This window comes from Sceloporus undulatus, chromosome 4 (assembly GCF_019175285.1).
Source record: "Sceloporus undulatus isolate JIND9_A2432 ecotype Alabama chromosome 4, SceUnd_v1.1, whole genome shotgun sequence".
Classification (NCBI taxonomy): domain Eukaryota; kingdom Metazoa; phylum Chordata; class Lepidosauria; order Squamata; family Phrynosomatidae; genus Sceloporus; species Sceloporus undulatus.
In genome coordinates, this window is record NC_056525.1 from 53344670 (window position 1) to 53370969 (window position 26300).

Below are 26300 nucleotides of genomic sequence, written 5' to 3' on the forward strand. Positions count from 1 at the left end.
ACAATTTTTGGGAAAGGCAGCAGCCCTAGTCGCACAATTGAGAGCAGTGCAGTAATGGTTGCCTGGAAAGCAATATGTTACCACTTTATTATTAATTGTGTGACTGCTGCAAGAACAGGGTTTGTGCGAAAGAGTCCTTAGTCAGCCAGGGGCTCATTCACGCTACACAATTATAGCACTATGATTCCATTTTCATTGCTACCATTCCATCCCATGGTAGAATTCAAAGACATGCTGTGTTAGCCTGGAAAATCAGTATGGAAAGGGATCTTGTAGCACCTTTAAGACTAATTGAAAGAAAGAAGCTGGTAGCATGATCTTTCATAGACATGAGGGTGCAAGTATACATGTCCTGCTTATGGGCTTCTTATGGGCAACTGATTGGTTAATGGGCTAAAGTGATTCAGCATGCCTCATCTTAATTTCTTATGGCCTGGCACTTTTGCTCACTGAAGTGTACAGGGAAAATAACTTCTGTGTCAATTGAACCCTGAAATTAGTTCAGATGGGGTGTAAGATGCTGTAAGAGCTTTGAAGAACTTTGCCAGTTGCATTGGGCACTGCTGTGAAAGGCAAGACCCCTCCCTTCTTTAGCTTCACATTCAAAGGAAGCCTCAGGCCGATCTCTCTTGGTTCTGATCTTGCCATAGTAAGGATGGTGAGATGATCTAGCCCTATTCTTCTCTCCCCCCCCCCAGAGTCCTCTACCAGTTGGCATGGTGATTGAGCGTTCTACTGATTTTGGCACAACCTGGAAGGTTTATCAATACTTGTCCACAGACTGTGCCACATCATTTCCATGGATCACCAGAGGCCTTCCTCAGACGTGGCAGGATGTGTATTGCCAGGATATACAGACTCAGCACAGACCACCTCAGAATGGAGGAAAGGTATAACCACATGCTATTGAGTTATTACTCATCAGATAAGAAAATCAACACGGTGTGTATGGGCTCAAGAAGATTATGGGGATACATTATTATTATTATTATTATTATTATTATTATTATTATTATATTGATTTCATAGAATCATAGTCATAACATCATAAAATTGTAGAGTTGGAAGAGACCACAAGTGCCATCCAGTCCAACCTCTGCCATGCAGAAACTCTCAATCAAAGCATACCCAACAGATGGCCATCCAGCCTCTGTTTAAAGACCTTCAGGGAAGGAGATTCCACTGCACTCCGAGGGAGTGTGTTCCACTCTCAAACAGCCCTTACTGTCAACCCTTAAAGTAAGGGCTGTATTTGTATCCCTATCTTTTCCCAGAACTGAGATACATCCAAACATTTGCTTTGTCAAAACTCAACTAGTTTTACAGTGACCATCAGCAGGGCTTCTTCACTACACTTCTTTTTTAATTGAGCTCCTGGTATATGTTATGGAGATTTAGCTCCTTTTAATTGTCACCTGAGATCATCATCCAGGAAAATGCTTTGCAGACAAATGGCTGTTCTGTCAGGTTTTGGCCTTTTTGATATCTAGGATGAAATTGTAGTCAATGCATTAACATAGCATGACATGTCTTGGTATGAGCATACCATTTCTTAGAGAAATTAGGGCTTACAGATACTCATGAGTAGTTTCTTCTAAAATTTTCTGATTTTTATCTTATTACTTCATGTTGTAGCTTTATTTATTTAATTTAGTGTTGGATTTTAATGGCTGAACTGAAAAATGGTAGGTAGAGAAGCAGACTCATCTGATCTAAGTCCTCGCCACTGGTTGTTACCATTCTAGTGTGGTAGTGAATCTCCTTCTAGTTTTAGTATGAACTTTAAAGGTGCTATCCAAAATGTTTATCCTGTCTCCAAAACAGATCCAGCATATTGTGCAACACCTTTACAGTTCAGACCAGAAGCTGGATCAGATACACCATAACACTGATATGGTAGCCATCATGACAGACAACCTGCCAGTATACCAATATACTGTCACTTCCTTTTAGTGACAGTGTAAAAGACATTTCCGCAGTTATGAAGTGAAACTGACCATTTCAATGAAGGCAAGGTAGAAATATCTATTCTTTGTTTTTAATCATGTTTTCCTTTTCTGTTCTTCTAAGATTGAGTTCAACCCCATTAGCCTTGCATCTGGAATGACAACATCGCACAGCCAAAATGTCAACAGTATGTACATACTAACATCTGTGGGTTATGGAGTTCACTATAAGTGTGGGTCAGAGGAATTTTATTGGGAAATTACAGAGAGCAAATCATGTCTACATACCCAAGTGGATGATTCCTTCTAGGTTTTTTGAAGATACTTAAGTCTTGGCCATTGTACCTGAGAATGGATGCAGATTCTCTTTTTATGATGCAGGAAGGAACAAAGCTTCTAGGCAGGGCATATATTTTGATGCAGAAGGTCCTAGGTTGAATCCCTGGCATCTCCAGTTAAAAGGATTAGATAGTAGATAATGGGAAAGACTTGCTTATGGCACACCTTTTAAAACCAGTTCAAGCCTCCTGGGCTGGAGCCGGGGATGCGGAATGAAGGTGGGGATTATTGCTCATTAAATCACAGTTGAATGCTGCCATCAGTCCAGGTCCAAGATGGGTCCCAGTTGTGCTCCGCCAGCACTTTTTAGAAGCAGGAAAGTTTCTGACTACTAAAATGTGATGGCGGAGTGTGTCCTTGGACCTGGGCTGATGGCAGCAGGCAGTTCAACTGTGATTTAATGAGTGATAATCCCCACCTTCATCCTGCCTCCCGGCTCCAGCTCGGGAGGTTTGAACTGGTTTTAAAAGGTGAGCGATAAGTTCCTTTCTCTACTGAACCCCCAGAGAAGCTAAGTTAGAGGGGACACATACTGTGATAAGTGAACAAATTATCTGACCCAGTACTATATAAGGCAGATCCCAATGTTCCTAAGAGAGTTCTGTTTTATGGGGTGAATGATAAATTGTCTTATGTACTCTGAGGTGATGGAGTAGTCATTCTGTTCCTTCTTGTATATCAATTATTCCATATAGAAGGCCACACAGCTTTGGATCTTATTTGGTCCCTGTTCTCCCAGTTAATGAATTTGGCTGTTGTCTCACAAGTTCTTTCAGATGTGTATGTATGTCTGTTCTCTGATCCCAACTAGATCTTGGAGAATTCACCAACTTGAGAGTGAACTTCACACAACTGTCCCACCTTCCACACCAGGGCTACCGATTACCTAGTGCTTTCTATGCCTTGACTGAGATGCAGGTGCAGGGGAGCTGCTTCTGTAATGGACATGCTGACCGTTGTGCTATCCTGGATGCTTCTTCTGGAGAACCCAGCGCTATGGTGAGTGTATGGACTGAGAAGTGTTGCTAAGTCCAATGACTTCCCAGCTGTAGCATTTGATTCTAGTAGGGCAGTGCTTCAGTTTGACCTCTCATTAGTAAAATTTGTTCCTACTTGTTTGCAGAGATAACCACACTCTACTTTTGAAAGTGGAATCAGGTTTTTTTTCAGTTTGCAGAATCTAATTGACAGGTGATAATATCTTGCCATCTGTTCTATAAGAGCTAAAAAAAAAGATAGTTCATGATAACATTAAAGTGAAACAAGCAGTGATGGTGAACCTATGGCAAGTGTACCAGAGGTGGCACTCAGAGCCCTCTCTGTGGGCAAATGTGCCATTGCCCCAGCACAGAGTTTGCCAGAGTTTGTTACTAGAAAGCCAGAGGAACATGGCACTTTGCAATAAATAAGTGAGGTTTGGGTTGCACTTTGGGCACGCGACCTCTAAAAGGTTCACCATCACTTGTTCTATTCCTGTAGGTAGGCAACATTTTCGCCTGGAACTCCTGTCAGCCAGGGCTAGTATACTCAAATGGGCAGTGATTATGGGTATTCCAGTTCATAAACATCTCAATGGGCTCAGACACCGATCTCTTCTCTTAAGGCTAAAGGGCCAATGCCTTGTTAAGTCCAGTTAGGCTCATGTTCTGAAAATATATCTACAGATTTCTCTGTAACTGAAACTACTCAGAGGCTAGAAAGGAGGTGGAAATAAGAGCCATATACAGAGAAGTAAACTGGGCAACCTCCTTATATAATCTAATTCGGTTGCTCCTTTTTTGCTTTTTGCTTTCTTAGCAATTGTGGGTTGACAAGATCAAGAGGCTAAAGCAGTGGGGTGCCTGATTGGCAAACTATGCTTTTGGTACCTCTGGATGAAAAATGGCTCCCATGAAGAAATTGTCCTGGAAATTGTGTTAATAAGGGTTAGTAATCCTCCAGGTGTTTTGGACTGCAACCTCTATAGTACTTCACCATTGGCTGGGATTTTGGGGAGTTGGAATGCAAAACCATCTATAGGGCTAAATATTTTGGTGTAAATGATACAGGACATTCCTTTTGCTCCTATACCTCTTCTTTCTAACACATCCATGTACTGGGCAAAAGGATATAGGGAATGTTGGCCAGACAAGCAGGTAAGCTATCTGTCATGATATCTGACTATAAAAACAATGTGGATTCCTTTCCTCTTCTGCTCAAGCTTTGATTAGATTGGATAAGGGTTTCCCCACGTTGCTAGAGAATGTTGGGCTTAGAAGTTAAAAGTGAGCTGAGGGAGACAGCAATGAACCAAATAAGAAAGGGAAGAATTACAATGCTCAGGAGTTCTGCACATATTCAGTAATTTTGGTAATCTCCTGGTTAACCACTGGAACACCAAGGCTTCTCATAATCATCGTCATGATTGGTTTTTGATGTGCAGATGTTAGTTACTCTGATTTGTCATTCACAACCTCCCCTCACAAAACATCCCATGTCCAGATCTTAGGAATGTTGCAGTGCAACATCCTAAATCCATAAAGAATTTTAATACATTTTTCACAGTCTTGAAGGTTTGGGGAAGCAATGCAAGCTACAGTTTCAGGATGCATAACACTAACAGAGTTTAGTGAAAACAAGTTGATTTTCCAAAGTCTGCAGAAATTTCACTATGGAAGCAACAAGAATATAATCCTCTGGACAAGGTAGAATGAAGCTTTTCTTCTGCCAGGTCAGAAAAAAAAAAAAGGAGATAAAATGGGCAGCAGGGCCATTCTACCAGCTCATTTGGAAAGACAATCTCCCTAAAGGCTCCTCCTCAACTCTCACTGCTGGCAGAACCTTGTACTTCTTGCATCATGAGGTTTTTTTTTTTTTAGATTGGAAGACTTGCAGGGACAGATTGAATATAAGGCTTTGGTATGTAAATTTCAAGACTAGGCATGCAATGAACAGTTATAGTTATTCATTCCCAGGTCAAAAAAACCAGTTTACCGATAGAAAATTACACCAGTAAGAATAATAGAGAATTTTGAACAAGTTTTTTGTAGTATTTGGAGCATCCTGTCATGATGCAGAGAAATTCTTCTATAGTGAAAAACAAGTGGATTTTGTGCAAAATACCTACTTTCTGTTTAGTGTGTGTGTGTGTGTGTGTGTGCGTGCATGTGTGGGCTTGCACAAAACCCAAAGTGTTTTTCTCCTCAGAATAATGTCTCTATAGCATTTCAGTATCTTTCAATATGGGGAGAATACGGTGGAGGACTATTTGTTTTCTCCTGCAGCAGAGTGGAAACTAGTGTAATTATTCATCCTCACATGCAAGAGTGAAATAACAAAGGATTTCTATCCCTCCCTCTTTTCAGTTGAGGAGTGAGATAAAAATGCCTAAGTATAATTAAATAAAATACAGTAAATGACAGCGTGTAGAACCTATTAGAGGATAGTGAGTTAAATAATGAGAGCCTCAAAATAATCTCTTTTTACCTTCTAGATTCAGGGACACTGTGTATGCCAGCACAATACTGCTGGGCCAAACTGTGACCTTTGTGCACCTTTTTACCATGATCAACCATGGAGACCTGCTGAAGACAACAATCCCCATGAATGCCATAGTACGTTTGCCTAACTAATATCCTAGAAAAAATAGACTACATTTAATTTCCAAAGTCTTTCTGAGCTGGCATTTCTAAACTAACTTTTTAAATGTTAAAGTTACTGAATATAATGTTATTGTTATTGTTTAAGGAGAGGGGATCAGAGAACAGAAATATAATGGATAGGGGTGCTTTTTATATACAGGGATGCTGAGTATTCATGGACAAAGTTCCCTTCTTCAGCTTGAGCATAGATTAATGACTTAATCTCTGTATTGCACGCAGAAGGTTTCAGGTTCATTTCCTGGCATTTCTTGGTAACCTGGAAAAGCTGTCTGAAACCCTGGAAACTTGCTCTCAGTCACTGTTGTTGACCATAAAATATAAAGCAGTTTTCTATGGCCGTTTTGGCAGGGGAATTCTAGCATCTATATTCAGGGGCCTCACCAGATGATATCCTAAGGAGAGGTGACACCGTGGCTTTTCAAACATCTTCCTTTTGGCAGAAACGGGCTATGGTATTCTCCTATGTCCTATTAAAACACTGAAGAGATAGTGTGAGTGGGGCAAGGCTTGGTGGGAGGTGAAAGGAGAGGTGCCAGGTTTTTTTAAAATAAAACTTAAAGTGTTATTTTTTTTTAAAAAATCTTTATTTAAAAAATTATTCTATTTTTTTTAGAAACATCACAATTTGCCAAGTTTTCAGTTTGACCACATGAAACTATGTACATGTAAATACATTTAGGCTGTGTGTATGACATTGTAATTTAAAGGTATAATTTTAATTTTGTTAATTGTTTATGTCAGCTATTGGTTTTACATTCAGTGATATATGGGAATTAAAATTTATGAGTAAGACTAGTACAAAAAACATTACTAAGGATTCTATATGGTGTGGCATGGGAGGAGGTCAGTGGGGAGGGAGGTGACACCATGAGTTACCACACTGGATGATGCTGACACTAGTGACACTACTGGCTGTAGTGCAGAAGACTAAACCATCCCCAATTTGCCTGGCCATATGCTTTCTACCTCAAGTTATACGATTTTGTGTACATAGGCTCAAAAAATAAAATCAAAACATTCCCCCCCCCCCCCCCCCCACGGGCAACTGCTTGAACATTTAAGATGGGGTAGAAGTATGGTGGAAGTATAGAAAGTCTCTTTCTCAGTTACCCAAAATCAGTTATGGATTTTGTTGGTTACAAAGGGGCAGCATCCTTGTGATGTCAGACTGCATTGTCTGCATAGAATCTGTGTCTAGGTGGAAAGGATTTCCCAGCTCTCAAAATTTATGGAGATGTGTATGCTTGTGGAAAATATTGTTTTACTATTGGAAGTGGTGGATGATGATGAAAGAGATGAAAATAAAAGCAAAGGGAAATGCAGCACATTTTTGTCTATACAAATATGGCATGGTAGGGGGAAATCACATTGTTCTGTGTATTAGTTTTTACCCCAGGGTGAAATAAATAAGAGTGTTCTGCAGAAAATGGAGCAGATGAGAGTACCTGATCTGGTGAAACATTTGCAGTGGGGATTATGTTTGACTGGTACATCACTTGTGCTAGGTGGATCCACTACAAAATTCATGCTCCCCTGTTACAAATTTGATATGCATGAAGGATCCCAAAGCACCATCTAGTGGTGAATCTGAAAAATTAAAAGCCATTGTTTTCCTAGTTGTTCATGTGATAAAATGGATTGCCATTTCCCCTGCTTCAGGGTGCAACTGTAATGGGCATTCCAACAAATGTCATTTTGACCCAGCCGTGTATGAAGCCAATGGACATGTAAGTGGGGGTGTGTGTGAAGACTGTCAGCACAACACAGCAGGGCAACACTGTGAACACTGCAAGACCAACTTTTTCCATAATCGGAGATATGACCTTGGCCACCCAGAAGTCTGCCTACGTAAGTGGATATTAAGCCTTTTCTTAACCTCCATAACAAACCTCTCCATGATCTTATTTATTTATTTTATTTGGATATGTAATCTGACCTGTTCCAGGAGCCCAGTAAGCCTTCACCCCTCCAAGCAATTCCCAGACTACAGGATGAAATAGTACAGTTGCCCTGAACATAGCCCCCCCCCCCAAAAAAAAGGCCTGAATAACCTTTGGTAGCATCTGGGGTATCCGTTAGAAATGTGACATGTGGTTTCCTGGTTCTGGCTGTCTTCCCAGTTGTTGTTGTTGTCGTGTGCCTTCAAATCACTTCCAACTTATGGCCACCCTAAAGCAACTGAGAATATGTGACTTGCTCAGGCTCATCCAGTGGGTTTCATGGCATTACCTATTTATTAATTCTCATTTTGTGACTGCATGCATCCTTGTTGTCAGTGCCTTCTTATCTCCTTTGTTTCCTGTCTTGGTGGTTTCCAGCAGCTGGAAGATGAATGTATACTACAGCAAGTGCAAAGAAGAGCCAGCACAGCAACAATGTTTTGTACTTTATAAACAGAGCATGCTTGGGGAACCCTGTCTGTTTACTAGCAGGCCCTGACAAGCTCTCCATATGACCCTGTTGAGTATCAAACCAGCCCCTTCTCCAAGGAATTTGCAATCTTGCCTACCAATGAAAGAAATAAAGAAGTACAGGGTAGGATTAAATCAAGAGCACAGGGGCATTACTTTTTTTACAGTACAGGAGCCCCTTGTGTACACAACGGGTTAGGGACTACAGCACTTGTCAGAATCTGGAATTGGTCAAAAGCAGAACCTATATAAGGAATATGCAGGAATTATGGTGGCTTGCTTGGGACTCACCATGCCACCCCCTACATGCTATTCACAAAGTCTCTCAGTTAGCTTGGTGCCTTTTTTCCTGTTCTCAGCTCACTTTACAAGTAGCACATGTATGCACAGTTGATCCCAAGCAAGCCTCCATAGGCAAGAAAAAAAGACAAAAAAGTGGATCTCTTTTTGGATTAGTTAAACCTGTCCTCAATTTCCAAGCATCAAAAGAGTGGTTGACTGATAATGGGGAGCTGAAAGGTGGCGGCTTCTTGTACAAGTCATGGGATTCCCAGACTACAGGTCCTAGAATCTTTTAGTCAGCATGGCTGTGTAAACTGGGGAAATCTAGGTGTTGTAGTCTAGAAGTACTTTTTAGAGTACAAATCCTATTACACTCAGACTACAGCTTCCAGAATTCTTCAACCAGCATAGGCACAGAACATGTTACCTGGGGAATTTTAGGAGGTGTGATCTAGGAAAATAAAGAGTATTTTTTTCAAGCTGTGACTAAACCCATATATAAACTGCCCCACGTGAACCCTTAGGCCTTTTGCTGTTGATTTGCCACTGCTAAAATGCTATTTGATTTCTTTTTTAAAAAAATGCTGTTTAAAAGACTTCCTTCCTTTTGTTAAGCTTGTGAATGTGATCCGGATGGGACTGTTCCTGGCTCAAGCTGTGACCCTTTGAATGGCCGCTGCGTCTGTAAGGACAATGTACAGGGGGACCGTTGCCACCTATGCAAACCTGGTTTCACCCAGTTAACCAACTCCAACCCTCAGGGTTGCCGAGGTTAGTGAGACTCCCAAATAGATCAAGAAGTGAACCTGAAACTTGTTTAATCCATAGGGCTGAGAGAACTCTGATTTTTTGAGATTACAGTTGAATGCTCTTTCAGAAGAAACCATCACCTTGAACAGAGGATGACTTTTTTCCTGTTACAGCAGGAACATGCAAATGTACAAATGTTTTCAGCTAGAACCAAATAAATAATTTTGAAAAATGCCAAAATAATCTTGAAATACTTTAGCTTAAACAATAAAGCCTACTACTTAGGAAACACTCCACCCTCCCAAATATGTTTAATTTTCTGTTGGTTCTCTTCTTCTGTATTTTGCCCCCACCTCCCACCCCATCAGCTTTATGGCCATTCAACATGAGCACTCTTGGGAGATCAGAATGTTGATAAAGTTTTGCTTGTGTGGTTGCATCATCATGAGCACATGTCTCTTCACTATCCCTCTTAACAGTGCTACTGAAAGTGGGCTGAGCAACTGAGTAGTAAACAAGTTGTTGTTAACTGCCCTCGAGTGGAACTCAGCTCATGTAGATGCACCACTGCTCTACTTAGGTCATGCAGGGTCAGGCCTACTACCTCTCTGATTGAATCCATCCATGTGAAATGCAGTCTTCTCTCTTTCTACCATATTCTACATTTCCTAGAATTATTGTCTTTTTAAGTGAGTCATGCCTTCTCATGATGCAGCCAAAGTATAATAACCTCAGTTTAGTAATCTTTGCTTCCAGCAGAGTTCAGGCTTGATCTGTTAATTTCTTTGTATTTTTGGCTATCCACGGTATCCTCAGTATTCTTCCCCAGCACCACATCTTAAATGAGTTGAGTAAACATAGAACCATAGAACTGGAGGGGATTGCAAATGCTTCTAGGTCAACCTCCTGCTATGCAGGTATACACAACTTTATTTAAAGACCTATGTTTAGAGATCTTAAAAGGAGGAGAGCCCACCACTCTCCAAGGCAATCTATTCCACTGTTGAACAACTCTTACAGTAAAGAAGTTCTTCCTAACATTTAGGTGGTGTCTCTTCTTGCATTTGAATCCATTGACTGAGCTGTGGATTATGCTGTCACAACTTCATTTTACCTGGAGCAATACTGACACATTTTCATACAACCCACAGGTATCACTTCATGGAAGATAGAGCAATCAACTCTATGAATCAGGATGACTGTGTATTGTGCCTAGTCTTAGAACGAATAAGCATCTCCATTTTATTATTAAGAAACACGAACAGGGAGTATGCTTATCCACTCAGGTCCTGCTTGTGGGCTTCCTAAAGGCTTCTTGTTGGCTGTTATGGAAACATAATGCTCAATTAAATGGGACTTTCATCTGATCTGTTGTATTGATTCTTGTGCTCCACCTGTCTGAGTTGGTTTCATGCTTTATACCTAGGCTCACTGTAGTCTGACTCTTCTCCACAAAAAAAAAGATCAAGGAAGAATAAATTTTTTTAAAATAATTCCCACTTTGAGGGAAAAGAGGAAAAATTGCCTTGGGATGTTGGCTTTCACCCAGACTACTACTCCCATGATCCCCCCAGCCAGCATAGCCATTGAGGGGATTTCCCATGTCTGGAGTATTCTGGAAGATGTAGTCCAAAAAGTGCTCAAGATTTAATTGCTATTTTGGGATCTCAGTGTGGGGAATGTTGTGGCATATGGTCTCAACTGAGCTTTGGTTTGGCAAACCAAATCTTGCCTTTTGCACAATGCTTTTTTATCCATCTGTGTTCATTATTAGCAATTTCTCAGGTAAATATTGGCTTGTTTGGTATTGAAATGAAAGATTGTTCCAGCCTGCTGCTATACATGATTAGCTCTGTTGTTAGGCTTCCTCAGCTTTCCCAGCAGGTGGCAGTAGATGCTTTGTTAAATTTGGGAGAATAACAGCAGAGGTGGATGCAGTTACCTTTACTTAAAAGGAACTAGGCTACTCATGTTCAGTGAAAAGTGTACTATTTTCCTCCCACCACCATTTTATCCCCCACTTTCTGTCCCCAAGCAATAGGTATTTTGAGGCACACTGCCTTTGAACCTGGAGGTTCCATGAAACCTGTCTATTGATAGGGACATTAAATGATTTAATCTCATTTTAAAGGCATCTAAACCAGCAGCAATCACGATCCTTTATGGGGGGAAATCCACCCATTTAGTGAGTGAAGGAGTGGGGATAGGAAAGCATGGTGAGAGCAGGACCCCTCCATTAGCAGAATCTGGAATTCCTCCATGAAGGTATGCTCAGAGCTTTAAAAATGTGTTGGGTTTTTTTTGGAATCTCACTCTTAGAAGCATAGAGCTTTGGAGAGTTATAGTCCAAAAAAGGTAACTTGCCCAAGTTCCAAGCCTGTCACATCATTCAGCATAATGTATAGAATGGCTTTGGATACCTGCTCTAACCGTTTTTTCATCTGAAAGTTATTATGAGAATGCTGGATGCTTTGTCTTTCAGATTGTTCCTGCAACATTTTGGGCAGCCACCACAACATGCCCTGTGATGATGAAACAGGGCGCTGCTTCTGCCTTCCCAATGTGGTGGGAGACAAGTGTGATGCCTGTGCTGTGAACCACTGGAAAATTGCAAGTGGTGAGGGATGCCAGGCCTGCAACTGCAATCCTCAAAATTCCCTCAGACTTCAGTGTAACCAGGTACCTGGAAAAGAAAGGTAGTACTTGTAAAGAAGTCACTTACATTTCTTGACAGGGAGAGTCACATTTGTAGCAGCACTGTATGCCTTACGACCATGAGCTCTTCCACACTATATAATTATAGTACTAAAATGTCACTTTAACTGCCATGTCAACATCCTATGGGTTCCTGGGATTTGCAGGTTAAGGAAGAGCAGTTTGAATTCTCAGCCAAAGAGTTCTAGTGCCTCATGGAATATAGGATTCTATAGGAGGCAGCTAAAGTGGAATCATAGTGCTATAACTGTATAATGGGAACAGGCTTGCTGCTGCTGCTCCCTCCTCCTCCTCCTCCTCCTCCTCCTCCTCACACACACAGACAGATGCACACTTAAGATCCATAAAAACTTATTTCTTGTTGTTATAGGATAGACTAAGCAGCATTGTTATAGCCTATGCTAAGTGGCATCCATTCAATGAGTTTCTTAGTTAAGTAAGAACTCAGTCTCAAGAGCTTATCGCTTGGGCAAATAAACTGACTTACCTCTTCCAGCTTCAATTCAGGATCCAGGATGCCCCCGGATGTTACCATACCTAAATCACCACTAGTCTAGCTGTGATTCCGCTGCCTGGATGCATCCTGGGTCCAGAGGGTGCAATTTCTGAGAACGGTTTAGAACAGTTCTCAGAAATCGCGCCCTCTGGAATGGAGGGAGGACATGATTGGAACGCCTGGCAGCAGCGCCGCCTTTCCCTTGTGTAGTAAAATGCGGTTCTTAGACCCATCCCATTCTGTGCATGCCCCTGCACGCCCCTGTTTTAGGACGCAACGGGCCCATTTTAGGGCCTGTGCGATAAACTCACAAGATTCAAACCACAGTACTTGGTACAGGGTCAGGCAATGCTAATATCTGTTTCAGCCATTTCCTCAGTTTCATGTCTCTGTCTCTACAGTTTACAGGGCAGTGCCCATGTAGAGAAGGCTATGGTGGCTTGACTTGCTCTGCTGCTGAGGTTCACGTTTGTCCAGACCAGTCTTATGGTGACATCAGGACAGGATGTAGAGGTATGAGAAGGAGAATGCTTCTTCCTAAACATCATTGGGTATTTCATAAATTACTTCTATTTGTAGCTCCTACTATGCAACTACAAACAGCTTTCTTTTTATGTTTGTTTTATTAGTCTATTGGCCCAATGACAGTATCACCACAATGTGTTTTAACAGCTATTTCTGCTTTGTTTTTGTCACATGTCTGCCTGCTGTAATTCTTGCTTTTTCTCTTCAGTCTCCTGCTACTGCAGGGGTGGGCAGCTATGCAACTCCAAATAATTTTGGACTGCAACTTCCATGCCTCTGGCTATGCTGGCTAGGACCACAGCAAGCTACCTTATACTGAGTCAGACTGTTGAACAATACTGTCAACTCTGACTGTTAGTGATTAAAGCAGTATTATTTTCTAGCACTTTCTGAAGATTCCTGGTATGCATTGGTGGTCTCTTATTTGAGTACCAGTCCAGTCCTATTGAGCTTCTGAAATCAGAAGAGATTGATGGTGTTCATGGTGCTATGGTGGTTGGAAGGCTAAGAGTTGCAGTCCAACAATGTGTTGCCCACTTATGTGCTACTAGTCTGGGTGATTTTATAATTTCCTTAATATTCAATATTTTGGGAGGGAGGAAATTTTAAAAAGCAGTTTTCTTTGTGGTATTACCTCTGTGAAACTGAGAAATAAGAGGAGAGTCTTAAATGAAAAGTTGCTTTATTGTCCCCTCCCTCCCTCCCTCCCTCCCTCCCTCCCTCCCTCCGTGGTTTAGTTTCACAGTCCCAACAGACTTGGAGAAATGGCACAGCTGCATGAAGGAAATATATCCTATGAATAACTATCTTGTCCTATTTACTTTCCTTACCCTTCAGAAAATAGCACAGCAAATGTGGAAAGAAATATATGATTTTATCCATTACACAATGTAATTAGATCCACTTCAGCCTTTATTCCACCCACTGCTCCATTTTTGTGGTGTCTGATAACTAACATGCCTCTAATGGGCAGGGCGTGGAATCTGGAGGCAGGTTTACATTTTAAAGTGGGACACATAGGGAGCATAGAATATGTTTCAAAGGGTCAGTGGCTTTCTCCATGCAGCCTTGGGAAGTTGTTGAAAGAACAACATAGCCCTGATTTAATAGATGATGGGTGATGCCCACCATATTTTATTATAACAAATTACATCCATTAGTTATTATCATATGGTTGTTAGGAGGCTCCTGAGTACCCCAATCAGCCACAAAGAGCCACATGCAACCAACCAGGCCTGTGTTGTCCACATGTTCAATAGCAGGAAAAGCACACGTGAGATTTTGCTACCATTTCGGCTACTAAAGAAACAACTATCACAAGGCGTGCAAGAAATATCTTGTCCAATGGACAAGAGCGTTGTGCAAAACCTGATTGAATGACTGGTAGAACAGCTTGTGCAAGCATAATCAAAGAAAAGAATGCATCTGACATTTGTACAACATGAAAACAGGATTTCTGCATGTGGTAGTCATTTTGATCCAGCACAAGGGAGTGGAATTTGTAAACTTCCATATGTTTGTGGTTACAATTCCCATGACCCCATGATAAAGGATTTTGGGAGATGTAGTCTAAAAGGTCTGGTGAACCACAGGTACCCTACCCAAGTGCAAATGGAATGGCAGCACTGAATACAAACTATGCTTAAAGGGCCCTTTCACACCACACAGTCATAGCACTATGATTCCACTGTAACTGCTATGGCAGCATTCTATGGAATCCTGGGATTTGCATTTTAGGGAGGAGTATTGATAATTTTCAGCCAGAGAGTTCTAGTGCCTCCCCAAGGTACAAACCCCCGGATTCTGTAGGATGTTTCCATGGCGGTCAAAGTGGACTCATACTTCAATAACTGTATAGTGTGAAAAGGTCTCCAGTAAAGGAATACAGTATGGGAACTACCTACAAACAAAAACTCTACAAATATTTAGGGGATTCATACAGCCCCCAAACTCTGGAACGACCTGCCGGATGAGATCCGTCAGATAACATCATTAGACAGCTTTAAAAAAGTGGTCAAGACGGATCTCTTCCGGCAGGCCTTTCCAGATTAACCATCCCGGCCCAGGTTCCCAGGTTCCCTGATTCCCTCATTCCTCCCGTGGCCCCATCTTAGTGATGGTTGAGGATCAACAGAGGGATATCAGGGTTTTTAGTTTTAACTGCTGGTTTTATGCTTGTATTGTGTTTTTAATATGTTATACTGTTTAATACAGTGGTACCTCGGGATACGAAATACCCAGGTTACGAAATTTTCGGGATACGAAAAAATCCCATTGGAAATCATTGTTCCGGGTTACGAATGTTTTTTCGGGTTACGAAGAAAATTTTTGGTGCTTTTTTCGGCTTTTTCGCACGAAACGCGGCTTTTCCCCATTAGCGCCTATGGCAATTCGGCTTACGAAGGCTTTTCGGGTTACGAAAGCGGCCGCGGAACGAATTACTTTCGTAACCCGAGGCACCACTGTACTGTCTTAAGGGGGGGAGGGATAAAGTGTTTTTAATTGTCATATTTTATATTTTACTGTTGTTAACCGCCCGGATTGGTTTGCCAGAGGGCGGTATACAAATAAATATTATTATTATTATTATTATTATTATTATTATTATTATTATTATTATTATTATTATCTTCTGAATTTCTACTGGGAGTGGGTGGGGAGGCTGAACTGACATCTAGCTGTCCAGTTTGGGTCCAGACTAAAAGGTCATATCTTTCCATATGAGCCATTCCAAGTTTTGAGATATTCAGAGAAAGGTTTTCTCTCAGCCACACCATTTTCAAAGGCATATTTGGTGAAGACACAGGAGAAGACTTTCTAAGTGGCTACTCCTAGACTATGAGTGCAAACACACTGCAGATCTACTGCAGTTTGACACCACTTTAACTGTCATAGCTCCATCCTATGGAATCTTGGGATTTGTACTTTGTTGTGGCACTAGCACTGAGCCATAGCAATTAAAGCAGTATCAACCTGAATTATTTCTGCAGTGTGGATGCAGCCTATGGAGCTTTCTCCCATAGGAGGCTAGGTTGGCCATGTCTTTGCTTTCCTTCCACTAACAATTCACTAACAATCAACAAACAATCAGGTCTTCTTATTTATACCTTTTTAAAAACCTGGCTTGGTGCAGAGCAGCATTTTAATTGAAGGAGTTTCATTTTTTTCATTCTTTGTTATGCTTCAAGTGTTTTAAAACTATTTTTGAATGACTTCTGTTTTTAAAATGAGAGCATATATTTTTGAGAGCCTACGTGGCACAGTGGTTTGAGTGTGGGCTGTGATTCTGGAGCCTGGGTTTGATTTTCAGCTCGGCCATGAAACCCACTGGGTGACCTTGGACAAGGCATACTTTCTCAGCCTTAGGGGAAGACAATGACAAACCTCCTCTGAACAAATCTTGCCAAGGAAACCCCATGATAGGGGCCCCTTTCGGTCGCCATAAGTGGAAACACCAACAACCAAATGACATATATTTTAAAAATAGTATAATTGGTTTCAGAAAATGCTAACAGGGGACAGAGAAAAGGCAGAATTACTCAACACCTTCTTTGCCTCAGTCTTCTCAGAAAAGGAAAAGGATGCTCAACCTGAGGATAATGGAGCAGAGGACAGAATAGGGGAATTTCAGCACAGAATAAGTAAAGAGATAGTAGAGGAATACCTTGTTAATCTAAATGAATTTAAGTCTCCAGGACCAGATGAAGTACATCCAAGGGTACTAAAAGAACTGGCAAATGTAATATTGGAGCCATTGGCAATCATATTTGAAAACTCCTGGAAAACAGGAGAAATCCCAGCAGACTGGAGGAGGGCAAACGTTGTCCCCATCTTCAAAAAGGGGAAGAAAGAGGATCCCAACAATTATCGTCCAGTTAGTCTGACATCAATACCAGGAAAGATTCTGGAGCAGATAATTAAACAAAGAGTCTGTGAACATCTAGAAGGCAATGCCATAATCACAAAAAGTCAACATGGGTTTCAGAGAAACAAGTCAAGCCAGACACATCTGATCTCTTTCTTTGATAAAATTATCAGTTTGGCAAGGTTTCCCATGATATTCTTGCAAACAAGCTTGTAAAATGTGGGCTAGACAAAGTAACTGTTAAATGGATCTGTAATTGGTTGACTGGCCGAACCTCAAAGGGTGCTCAACAATGGCTCTTTTTCATCTTGGAGAGAAGTGACCAGTGGGGTCCCACAGGGCTCTGTCCTGGGCCCAGTGTTATTCAACATCTTTATCAATGACCTGGATGACAGAATTGGGAGCATACTTATCAAATTTGCAGATGACACCAAATTAGGAGGAATAGCTAATACTCCAGAGGACAGGATCAACATTCAAAATGATCTGAATAGACTAGAAAGCTGGGCCAAAGCTAACAAAATGAAATTCAACACAGAGAAATGTAAGGTACTACACTTAGGGCAGAAAAATGAAATGCACAGATATAGGATGGGGGACACCTGGCTGAATGAAACTACATGTGAAAGGGATCTGGGAGTCCAAGTAGACCACAAGTTGAACATGAGTAAACAGTGCGATGCGGCAGCTAAAAAGACCAATGCAATTTTAGGCTGCATCAATAAAAGTATAGTGTCTAGATCAAGAGAAGTAATAGTGCCACTGTATTCTGCTCTGGTCAGGCCCCACCTGGAATATTGTGTCAAGATCTGGGCACCACAATTCAAAAAGGACATTGAGAAACTGGAGCGTGTCCAGAAGAGGGCGACTAAAATGGTGAAAGGTCTGGAAACCTTGCCCTATGAGGAACGACTCAGGGAGCTGGGGATGTTTAGCCTGGAGAAGAGAAGGTTAAGAGGTGATATGATAGCCCTGTTTAAATATTTGAAAGGATGTCATATTGAGGAGGGAGCAAGCTTGTTTTCTGCTGCTCCAGAGAATAGGACCCGGAACAATGGATGCAAGCTACAGGAAAAGAGATTCCACCTCAACATTAGGAAGAACTTCCTGACAGTAAGGGCTGTTCGACAGTGGAGCACACTCCCTCGGAGTGTAGTGGAGTCTCCTTCCTTGGAGGTCTTTAAGCAGACGCTAGATGGCCATCTGCTGGGGATGCTTTGATTTGGATTTCCTGCATGGCAAGGGATTGGACTGGATGGCTCTTGCAGTCTCTTCCAACTCTATGATTCTATGATTCTATACTGTACTCTTTCTTAACTTATGTTGTAAGCTACACCAGGTCCCACACTGTGAGAAAGGTGGGATATGGATAAAAACAAAAATTAATTTCCTTGTTATTCCTGTTCAATAGCTTGTGACTGCAGTTTTGAAGGCACAGAGGAAATGGGCTGTGACAAGCTGACAGGACGCTGCCTTTGCAAACCGGGCTTTACTGGACCTCGCTGTGACCAATGCCAGCGGGGTTACTGTGGGAACCACCATGACTGTGAGGCATGCCACCCTTGCTTCCAGGCCTATGACGATGACCTCCATCAGTTCGGTTTACGTCAGGCCACCTTGAAAAATTCTACACAGAGACTGCCTGCAGGGACAATGAGCTCTGGATTCAGTACTCGCTTCTTAGAAGCAGAAAATGAAATTCATCGTATCCAAGGAATTCTAGAAAATCCTCCCACGACAGTGCAGGGGCTGGATCAGGTGGCCAGGGCCATTGCTGCAATCAGGTATCTATCTCTTTGTTGTTGTTTACCTTCAAGTCATTTCTGATTTATGGGAGTCCTAAGACCAACCTATTATGGATTTTTTTTTTGGCAAGATTTGCTCTCCTATGATTTATCTATATTGTATAAAATCACCTTCAAGATATGTTTATAAGATGTATATGAAACAAAATGAATTTTGTGTTCAGACTTGGATCTCATCTAGAAGGTATCTCATTATGTACATATATATAAATACAGGAATTCTAAAATCCAGTAATAATAATTATATCTGAAATTGAAAACACTTCTGGTCCAGGCATTTTGGATAAGGGAAACTCCACCTGTACAGAGGCATACTTCATACAGAGGTAATATATAAGCATCCTGAGCTGTAGTCACTGACAGTACTGTCCTAATTTTCCTCTCTCTTCCATGAATCAGGCAATCCCGTTTTCTAATATTCATAGGCTCTTACATATATAGTGCTATGGTTCCACTTTAACTGCCAAGATAACATCCCATGGAATCTTGGGATTTGAAGTTTAGGGAGAAGTATTTAGAATTCTGCACCAAAGAGTGCTAGTGCCTCACAAAACTACAGACTCCAGAATTTAATAGGATGCTAGCACTATAATTGTGTAGTGTAAAAGGGCCCCAAGTTAGCGTCTCTCACAACATCTTGTGGAAGCTGTTTATCCAGTTCCTTTCATATCTTCTGATTATTCAAGAGAAATATCATACTCTTTATTCAAGGTATGCTAGTGTGACTATCTGAGAAGGATGAAAAAGAAAAGAATTGAAAAATGCATACAAAAAGCATATGTTTTGTTGTATTGATTCCAGGCAGACCATTGAAGGTTTAAACTCTGAAATACCTCTTATGGATGAAGTGTCCTCTCTGTCCTTGGATGTGGAAGCTCTAGATAAGAGTCTGCTTCTAATAACCACACAGTATCAAAACAAGAAAGCTCAGTTTGAAGCCAGCCTCAAGACAGATCCCTCAGGTAAAGCAGTTATTTATCAGAACCCACACGGTTTAACACATACGTGGCTGTATCTTATATTGCCAGGAGAGGGAACATGTGGCCCTCATGATTTTATTGGAGCACAATTCCAGTAAGCCCCAACCAGTATGGAAAGGATAATGGTAGCTGCACATCAAGAACATTAGGAGGGCCACATATTGTCTGTCCTTTTTCTCCTGCAAATTATGACAGATGTCAGCTTTTTTTTCTAAATTGTTGACTTGGAGTTCTGCAGGAAAGAAAATGAAGAGGTGTGAAAAGACAGTTTCAGACTCAAAGGAAAATAGCACCATTTTTTTTGTTTGCATCCCTTGCTTTTAATACAACCCTTTGTCTGAAATATGAATATGCAAATGGATCATGTAGTACTTTTGAAACTAAATGAAAGAGATAAGATATAGTATAAGCTTTTGTAGATTTGTTCTACTTCCTCAGATAAAGTAGACCAAGGGTTGAAGAAGACAGGCAGGAAGGAGAGGCTAGAGCCTGATTACCCCAGGGCCACAGCGAACATACGCCGTAGTCCTAAAAGGAGTGGAAAAGATCCTTCTGGGGTCAGTTTTGGGCCACCTTAAGCAGACCCCGCATAGCCCCAGGGTGGCTTGCAGTTGCTGCAGAGGCATGCATCGTGCAAACACCACAACCCTGGAGCAGCCAGAAGCCGCCCCCATCTACCCAAGTCTAGGAAAGCTTATGCTACAACTTATTTTGCACACTAAGGCCTGGTACAGATTGCTGAAAAGCGGAAGTCTGGGGCCGATTTTAGGGCTCAGGATTGCAGAGTGACCACATGGTCCTGAGCCCTACCGTGCGGCTGAGGCACCATCACAGTGGCCTCCTGTCCACATGGGGGCTGCTATGATGATACAAGTGTGGTGCAGTGTATGCACGTCACAGTGCCATGCTTGCATCATCAACATGTGACAGTGCACCAATGGCTCACTCATGGGGTCCGCTCCGCACACCTAAAAGAACCTGCTTTTAGCGGGTTCTATTTCGTACCAAGGGAGGCCGTGTGGTTTGGCTGCTGCGGCGTCCCTCAAAGGCAAAAACGAGTGCCTCCAGCCTGCCCTTTTGAGGTGGTCTGTCGAGCCCCGTGTGTGTGTGTGTGTGTGTGTGTGTGTGTGTGTGTGTGTGTGTGTATGTATATATATATATATATATATATATATATATATATATATAACATTCTCAAGCATTTTTAATGCAAAAGCAAAGATTGTTTTGGACTTCAGGTCCTAGAACACCAGACTATTTATTGATCAAGCTGTCTGGAACTCCTGAGAATTGAAATTCAAAACAGTTGGAGGACCAGAGTTTGAGAACCACTGCCAAAGGCACTCAAGTGTATGTGAAATGCATGCATACAACCTGAGGAATGACAAGAACACAACTACAACAATAGATAATAAACAAATTTCTTAGATGGAAATGGAAAGAGACAAATCTTGGGAACAACCCCTTGCCTCCCCTTCCTTTCCCTTCTGATTATATTATATTGTCACATAATGTCACATAATGAAGAATGTGTTTGTGAAGTTATGGTTGCAATGTAAATATAAGACCTACATTTGCCAGTCCCATGAATAATTCATTTTCTTTCACTTTCACTTTTTCTTGAGTGCTCTGTATTAATACCAGTATAAAAACAATGCATTTTCTCTTTTGGTGTGGATACCCTTAAGGTGTGTGTTTTTTTTTAAATAATAACATGCATAGATTTTTTTAAAAAAAAATGTGATTAAAGCTCTTTGTCTGAAAATGCTTTCTATCAAAGCAAATAATTTAAAAGTAATTGTATGCATTGACACAAGGCCTATAGCACAAGCAAACTTCCCAGGCATTTCTAATTTTCTCTCTCTCTCTCATTCATATAGCAGAGTCTGTTTTTACCAGCAAAGCACCACTCTGAGACTTTCCAAGTATATTCGGTGGTACTGCAGTAGTTCCCCAATTTTTGAAACAATGCTCTAAGTTGTTACATATTTTTGTTTAGTAATTTAATTAGAGATTATGCCAAACACCCCATCACTAAGGAAATTTCTCTCGTCAAACTGACTGCTGTTCTCTTCAAAATCATCTGATATTTCACGTAAACAGTAAAGTTTACATTTGCCTCAGAATGTCACTGCAAGTGAAATTTAATGACCTAAGATAATTATATTCAGAGGTGAAGGAGGATACAAGACTGGTACTTCTCTGCTTCCACAGTGGTGTCTTTTTCTGAACATGCATGTCCAGTTTTTTTTTTCTTGGCTGGGGAATTCCTATAAGAAATGTAAGAACAGAACTTGGAAAATTATTTTTTGTGCCAGAATCTTATGTCACCTTTTACTTAATGTAACTTTATGTATACGTAACTAAATAACATAGGTGCTAAGTGTATTGGGACACTAACAATAGGACCAGTGTGTCAGGACCAATGTGTATCAGTGCACAATGCGAATCACTCTGTAATGCACATCAGGCACTTTGCTGGCTCTGCTACATAGTATTGTAACAGCTGTCCTCTACTGTGTATGGATGTTATGTAACCACCCAATTCTAATTCTCATATATGTAAGTTCGCTTACAGAGATACACCTCTGATACAGGATTCTGATCTTGGATTACAATTCCCAGAATCCCCCAACCAGCATGGCCTTTCTGCCATGGGCGAACCGAGCTTAGTAAAGGTACTTTTTGGACTGCAACTGCGCATGCTGTCTGAGGAATTATGGGAGCTGTACTTATCCAAAGTAACGTTTCCAAGTTCCACATGAGAATAACATTGTTTGTTTTTGCAATTTCTTTTGAAATCATTACTTTCAGAAATGAAATTTTCATGATTTTGAATGATGTTTGGCATTGCTTTTTGATTTAAAGTTTCCAGGGTCAAAAGCCTTTGCTCTTAATTTCACCTTTTTTACTTAACAGTGAAAACTATCTGTACACGTCTGGTTACCATTGGTTTGTGAGAAGTAGGGGTCCCATATTATAACTGGGAAACCAACATTTAGAAATTTGGAAAAAAAAAATGTCCAGGATCTGTTTACTTTGATGGGACATACAATTAGGGTTGCCAACTTTCTCTTTGACTGATGGGAAAATGAAATGATAGGAGAAGTTTCTTTGTTCAATTTTTACCTGTTGTACAGCTGTTAAAGTCTGTCAAAGTCCAGCTTGTGACTAAAAGGCAGCATTGGAGATTTGCACTTAACTAATTGGCCAATTTGGATCTATGCAGCATTTTTGCTGATGTTTATTCTGTGATGCAGCTAGATGGAACAATATTCCATCCAGTTAAAATTACTGAAAGGATTACTGCAGTAATTTTAGTAAAGTTTCTCTTCCTGGACTGCAATAGGAGGAGTAAGAAATCATGTACCTCACCTTGCAAAGTTCTGTAAGATAATCTTGATGATCTCTTGGAGACAGAATTGGTAGCAATGCATGTTCTTACTATAATATGTGCATTGCAACCCAGAGATGTAGTCCATGTTCACTCAATGAGCCTGTTTTTTTTTTTAAATTCTTAAAGGTGGAGAGGAGGGATAGATTAAAGAAGGAGTGGAATTTGTATAGTCTTCCAGATGTTGGGTTGTAACTATTAGCAGTTTTAGTCAGTAATGAGACATGCCAATATTAAGGCATGCTGGGAGTTACAGATGAGCAAACACTTGAAGGGCGTTATCTATCCCTACATTGAAATGTTTTATATTAAGTGCAAGTCAGCAAGAAGGGACTGGTGAGAATTTCATTTCATTCTATTTTTAAATAAAAAGTTATTCAAAATTTGTAATATATTTATATATATTACAGGGGAATTTTTTTTAACAAAAAATTAAAGTAGGCAACACCAGAACCAACAAATTCATCAATCCAAGCCCAGGAACTTGCATGTTGCTCTTAAATGTCTGAGTATGAATTCCTGTGTTTTCAACTGTTTTAAAATAATAATAAAAAACCTCCCTCTTTTGTCATAAAAGTCTTCTCCATCCTAACTCATCATTAATATATAATCTAAGCAGGTACAAAGTGGTCCTTTGCTTTTTAGGTTTAGTATACTAATTGTATTTGGGCAGCACAAATGGAGGAGACTTTTGCTTCAGTTTATTTTTGAAGACATTAATAATAATAATAATAATAATAATAATAATAATAATAATAATTTTTATAGCACTGTAATTTTTACACTGCACTTTACAAAATAATTAAAACAACATACAATCTGCCAATGGTGTACAATCTAAACTTTTAAGTCATAAGATATAAAATAATATACTAGGAACTTGCATTTTATCCCTTTAAACACAATTATAAAACTGCAAAACTACAAAATAATGCCACCATTAGTCTGGATCAGCAGAGAATTCAAACTGCAGACTTTACTAAACTTTTAAAAGTGTCCATATTTTGGACAGAAAATATTTAAAAAAATTGAAGTTGGGAGAAAACAATCTGACAGATTTATTGACAAGTGGTTTCACAAGTGCCTTAGATTCATTCCTCTAGAAACATCTTTTTAGTTCCTTTTACCAAGGTAAAATCACATACAGGGCTTGCCTAAGAAATGCTGCATTATGAGTCACTACACCTCTCATATAATATTTCTTTGTTCCCCTAGGAGCATTCAAAACGTCAGTTCTGCATATCAGACATCTTCCAATGCCAGTATGCGCATAGTGGATCTTCTACCTTATTGGCTCAGTCTGCAGAAACAAGGGAATTGCTGAAGAGCTTGAAAGCACTTTACAGGACATCGGTCAGGACTAGAAGCTTTGACGAATGAAATGGCATACTCTCCAAATTGACTCCTGTCATTAATAAGGTGAAACTAGTGTTTAAGCTCGCGTAAAGGAGATGCTGAGTAGCTGGATGAATACCTAGGTTGTTGGGGCAATTAGCTTAGCTTACACTTTGTAAACCTCGTATACATCGTAAGTGCTATAGAAATGTACTTGCATTGCTATTGGAATTTGGTCATTTGTTACCCAAAGCCATAGTATCCTCCATATTTTGACTGCAGTCGAATAGCTGTGGCCAATGAAAAAGTTTGGGCCAAAATCATCTACTTTTCATCTTTGTTCTACTGTTCTGCAATTGCCATGGAGACTATGCCAGGATTTCCTGTTGCAAGCAAATCATCCATTTTGCTGCAGCTTCATAACAGTTTTCAAATAACATTTGCATAAATGGATGTGGGAGAATGGCAGGAATAACTCTGTACTTATAGACTTGTGAGGATTCAAGGATTGTTTGGAGGTGGGCAAAACCAATCCTAGGGATCAGGAGATGTTGTCTGCTTTCCTTCTGGGCTGTTTCTTCTTGCTGCTACCATTACCCATCTTTCTTCCATTTAGTATTTTTTTCCAATATTACGCAACCCTTGGCCACTCATGACTGAATAGATTGCCCTTTTTCTGACCAAAAAAGTGGTGGTGAGAGATATTGACTCTTGGAAGTCTCCAAGGAACATTTAATAACACATAATCACCTTTTAAATACAACACAAATCACCTTGCATGGTCAACATCAAACGTCATCCATCTTTCAAAAACTGGGTGTGGACATCTGGCCATGTCTAATTTTGTTTTTGGTTTTCTTTGGGCAATCTTTACAGCCCTGGGGGGAGTCTCAGGGGCAGAAAATATTGACCCATCACAGTGTTCCACCCCTGAGTTATGGAATCCAAGCATCTTTGTGTACAAGGCTCCGCGTGAAGAGAGAAGTTTACTGGAAGTGGGGAGAGACAGGACAGGCAGCAGACTATAATTCCATGAGAAACAAAAGACTTAGTGTGCGTGTGTGCGTGTGTGCGTGTGTGCGTGTGTGCGTGTGTGGTGTGTGGTGTGTAATTTATTTCAGAAATTACAAGAAATGTATATCCCTGTTGCATGGCTTCTTTACAGGCCTTGTAATATTTCCGGATCCATAAGAAGCAGTCTTATATCAGAAGCAGCAACATTCTGAGTACTGTGTGACTGGTTCAGGCTTTTCTCCAGAATAGCAATGTGTACATGTGCAGTTAACTGGGACCAGAAATGTGAAGGATAGAAAGAGGGGAAGATTTCCTTAGTGACATCCTTTTCAGAATTGCCAGTCCAAATCCTTCACATAAATAAGAAAAAGGAATTCAATAAAAAAGGACATAGCATGATATAATCAGGGACACTGATCCACTTGGTCAAGGCAAAATCTTTTTTAGTAGCTCATATTGATATTTCTTTGTATTGCTAAATGGTGTTCTTAACAAGCAAATTTACTTGTAAAGCCTCCTTGGGGAATCTAAACTCTATAGCAGATCAATAGTTAAATTAACCTGGTTATTTCATGTCTGTTTGGTTATTATGTCTTCCTTGTCATTGCTTGTATTGTAGTGTATTACATTTACCTGATGCTATGTGATGAAAGACAGTATAGAAATAGTATAAGTAAATAAATATTAGCTCTTTGAATATTTTTTCCTGTTCTTTGCTTGATAGTACATTGAGCTCAACAAATTGTTCTCTTTTCAGATTTGCAGTGGTATTAGATCAGAGATCTGCACCCTGGGGAATTGT

The 26300-nt window shown here is 40.5% G+C and overlaps 1 protein-coding gene across 1 annotated transcript in view; it reads left to right on the forward strand.

The window, feature by feature from the left end:
- Positions 1–26300, forward strand: part of LAMB3 (laminin subunit beta 3) — an 80829-nt gene that overhangs the window by 33851 nt on the left and 20678 nt on the right. The window contains 15 exon segments of the mRNA XM_042465414.1: positions 699–890; positions 2071–2134; positions 3097–3284; positions 5758–5878; positions 7586–7774; positions 9235–9390; positions 11852–12048; positions 12982–13093; positions 18382–18754; positions 19577–19734; positions 24361–24420; positions 24423–24486; positions 24488–24543; positions 24546–24568; positions 26256–26299. Coding sequence (XP_042321348.1) covers positions 699–890; positions 2071–2134; positions 3097–3284; positions 5758–5878; positions 7586–7774; positions 9235–9390; positions 11852–12048; positions 12982–13093; positions 18382–18754; positions 19577–19734; positions 24361–24420; positions 24423–24486; positions 24488–24543; positions 24546–24568; positions 26256–26299 — 1997 coding nt within the window.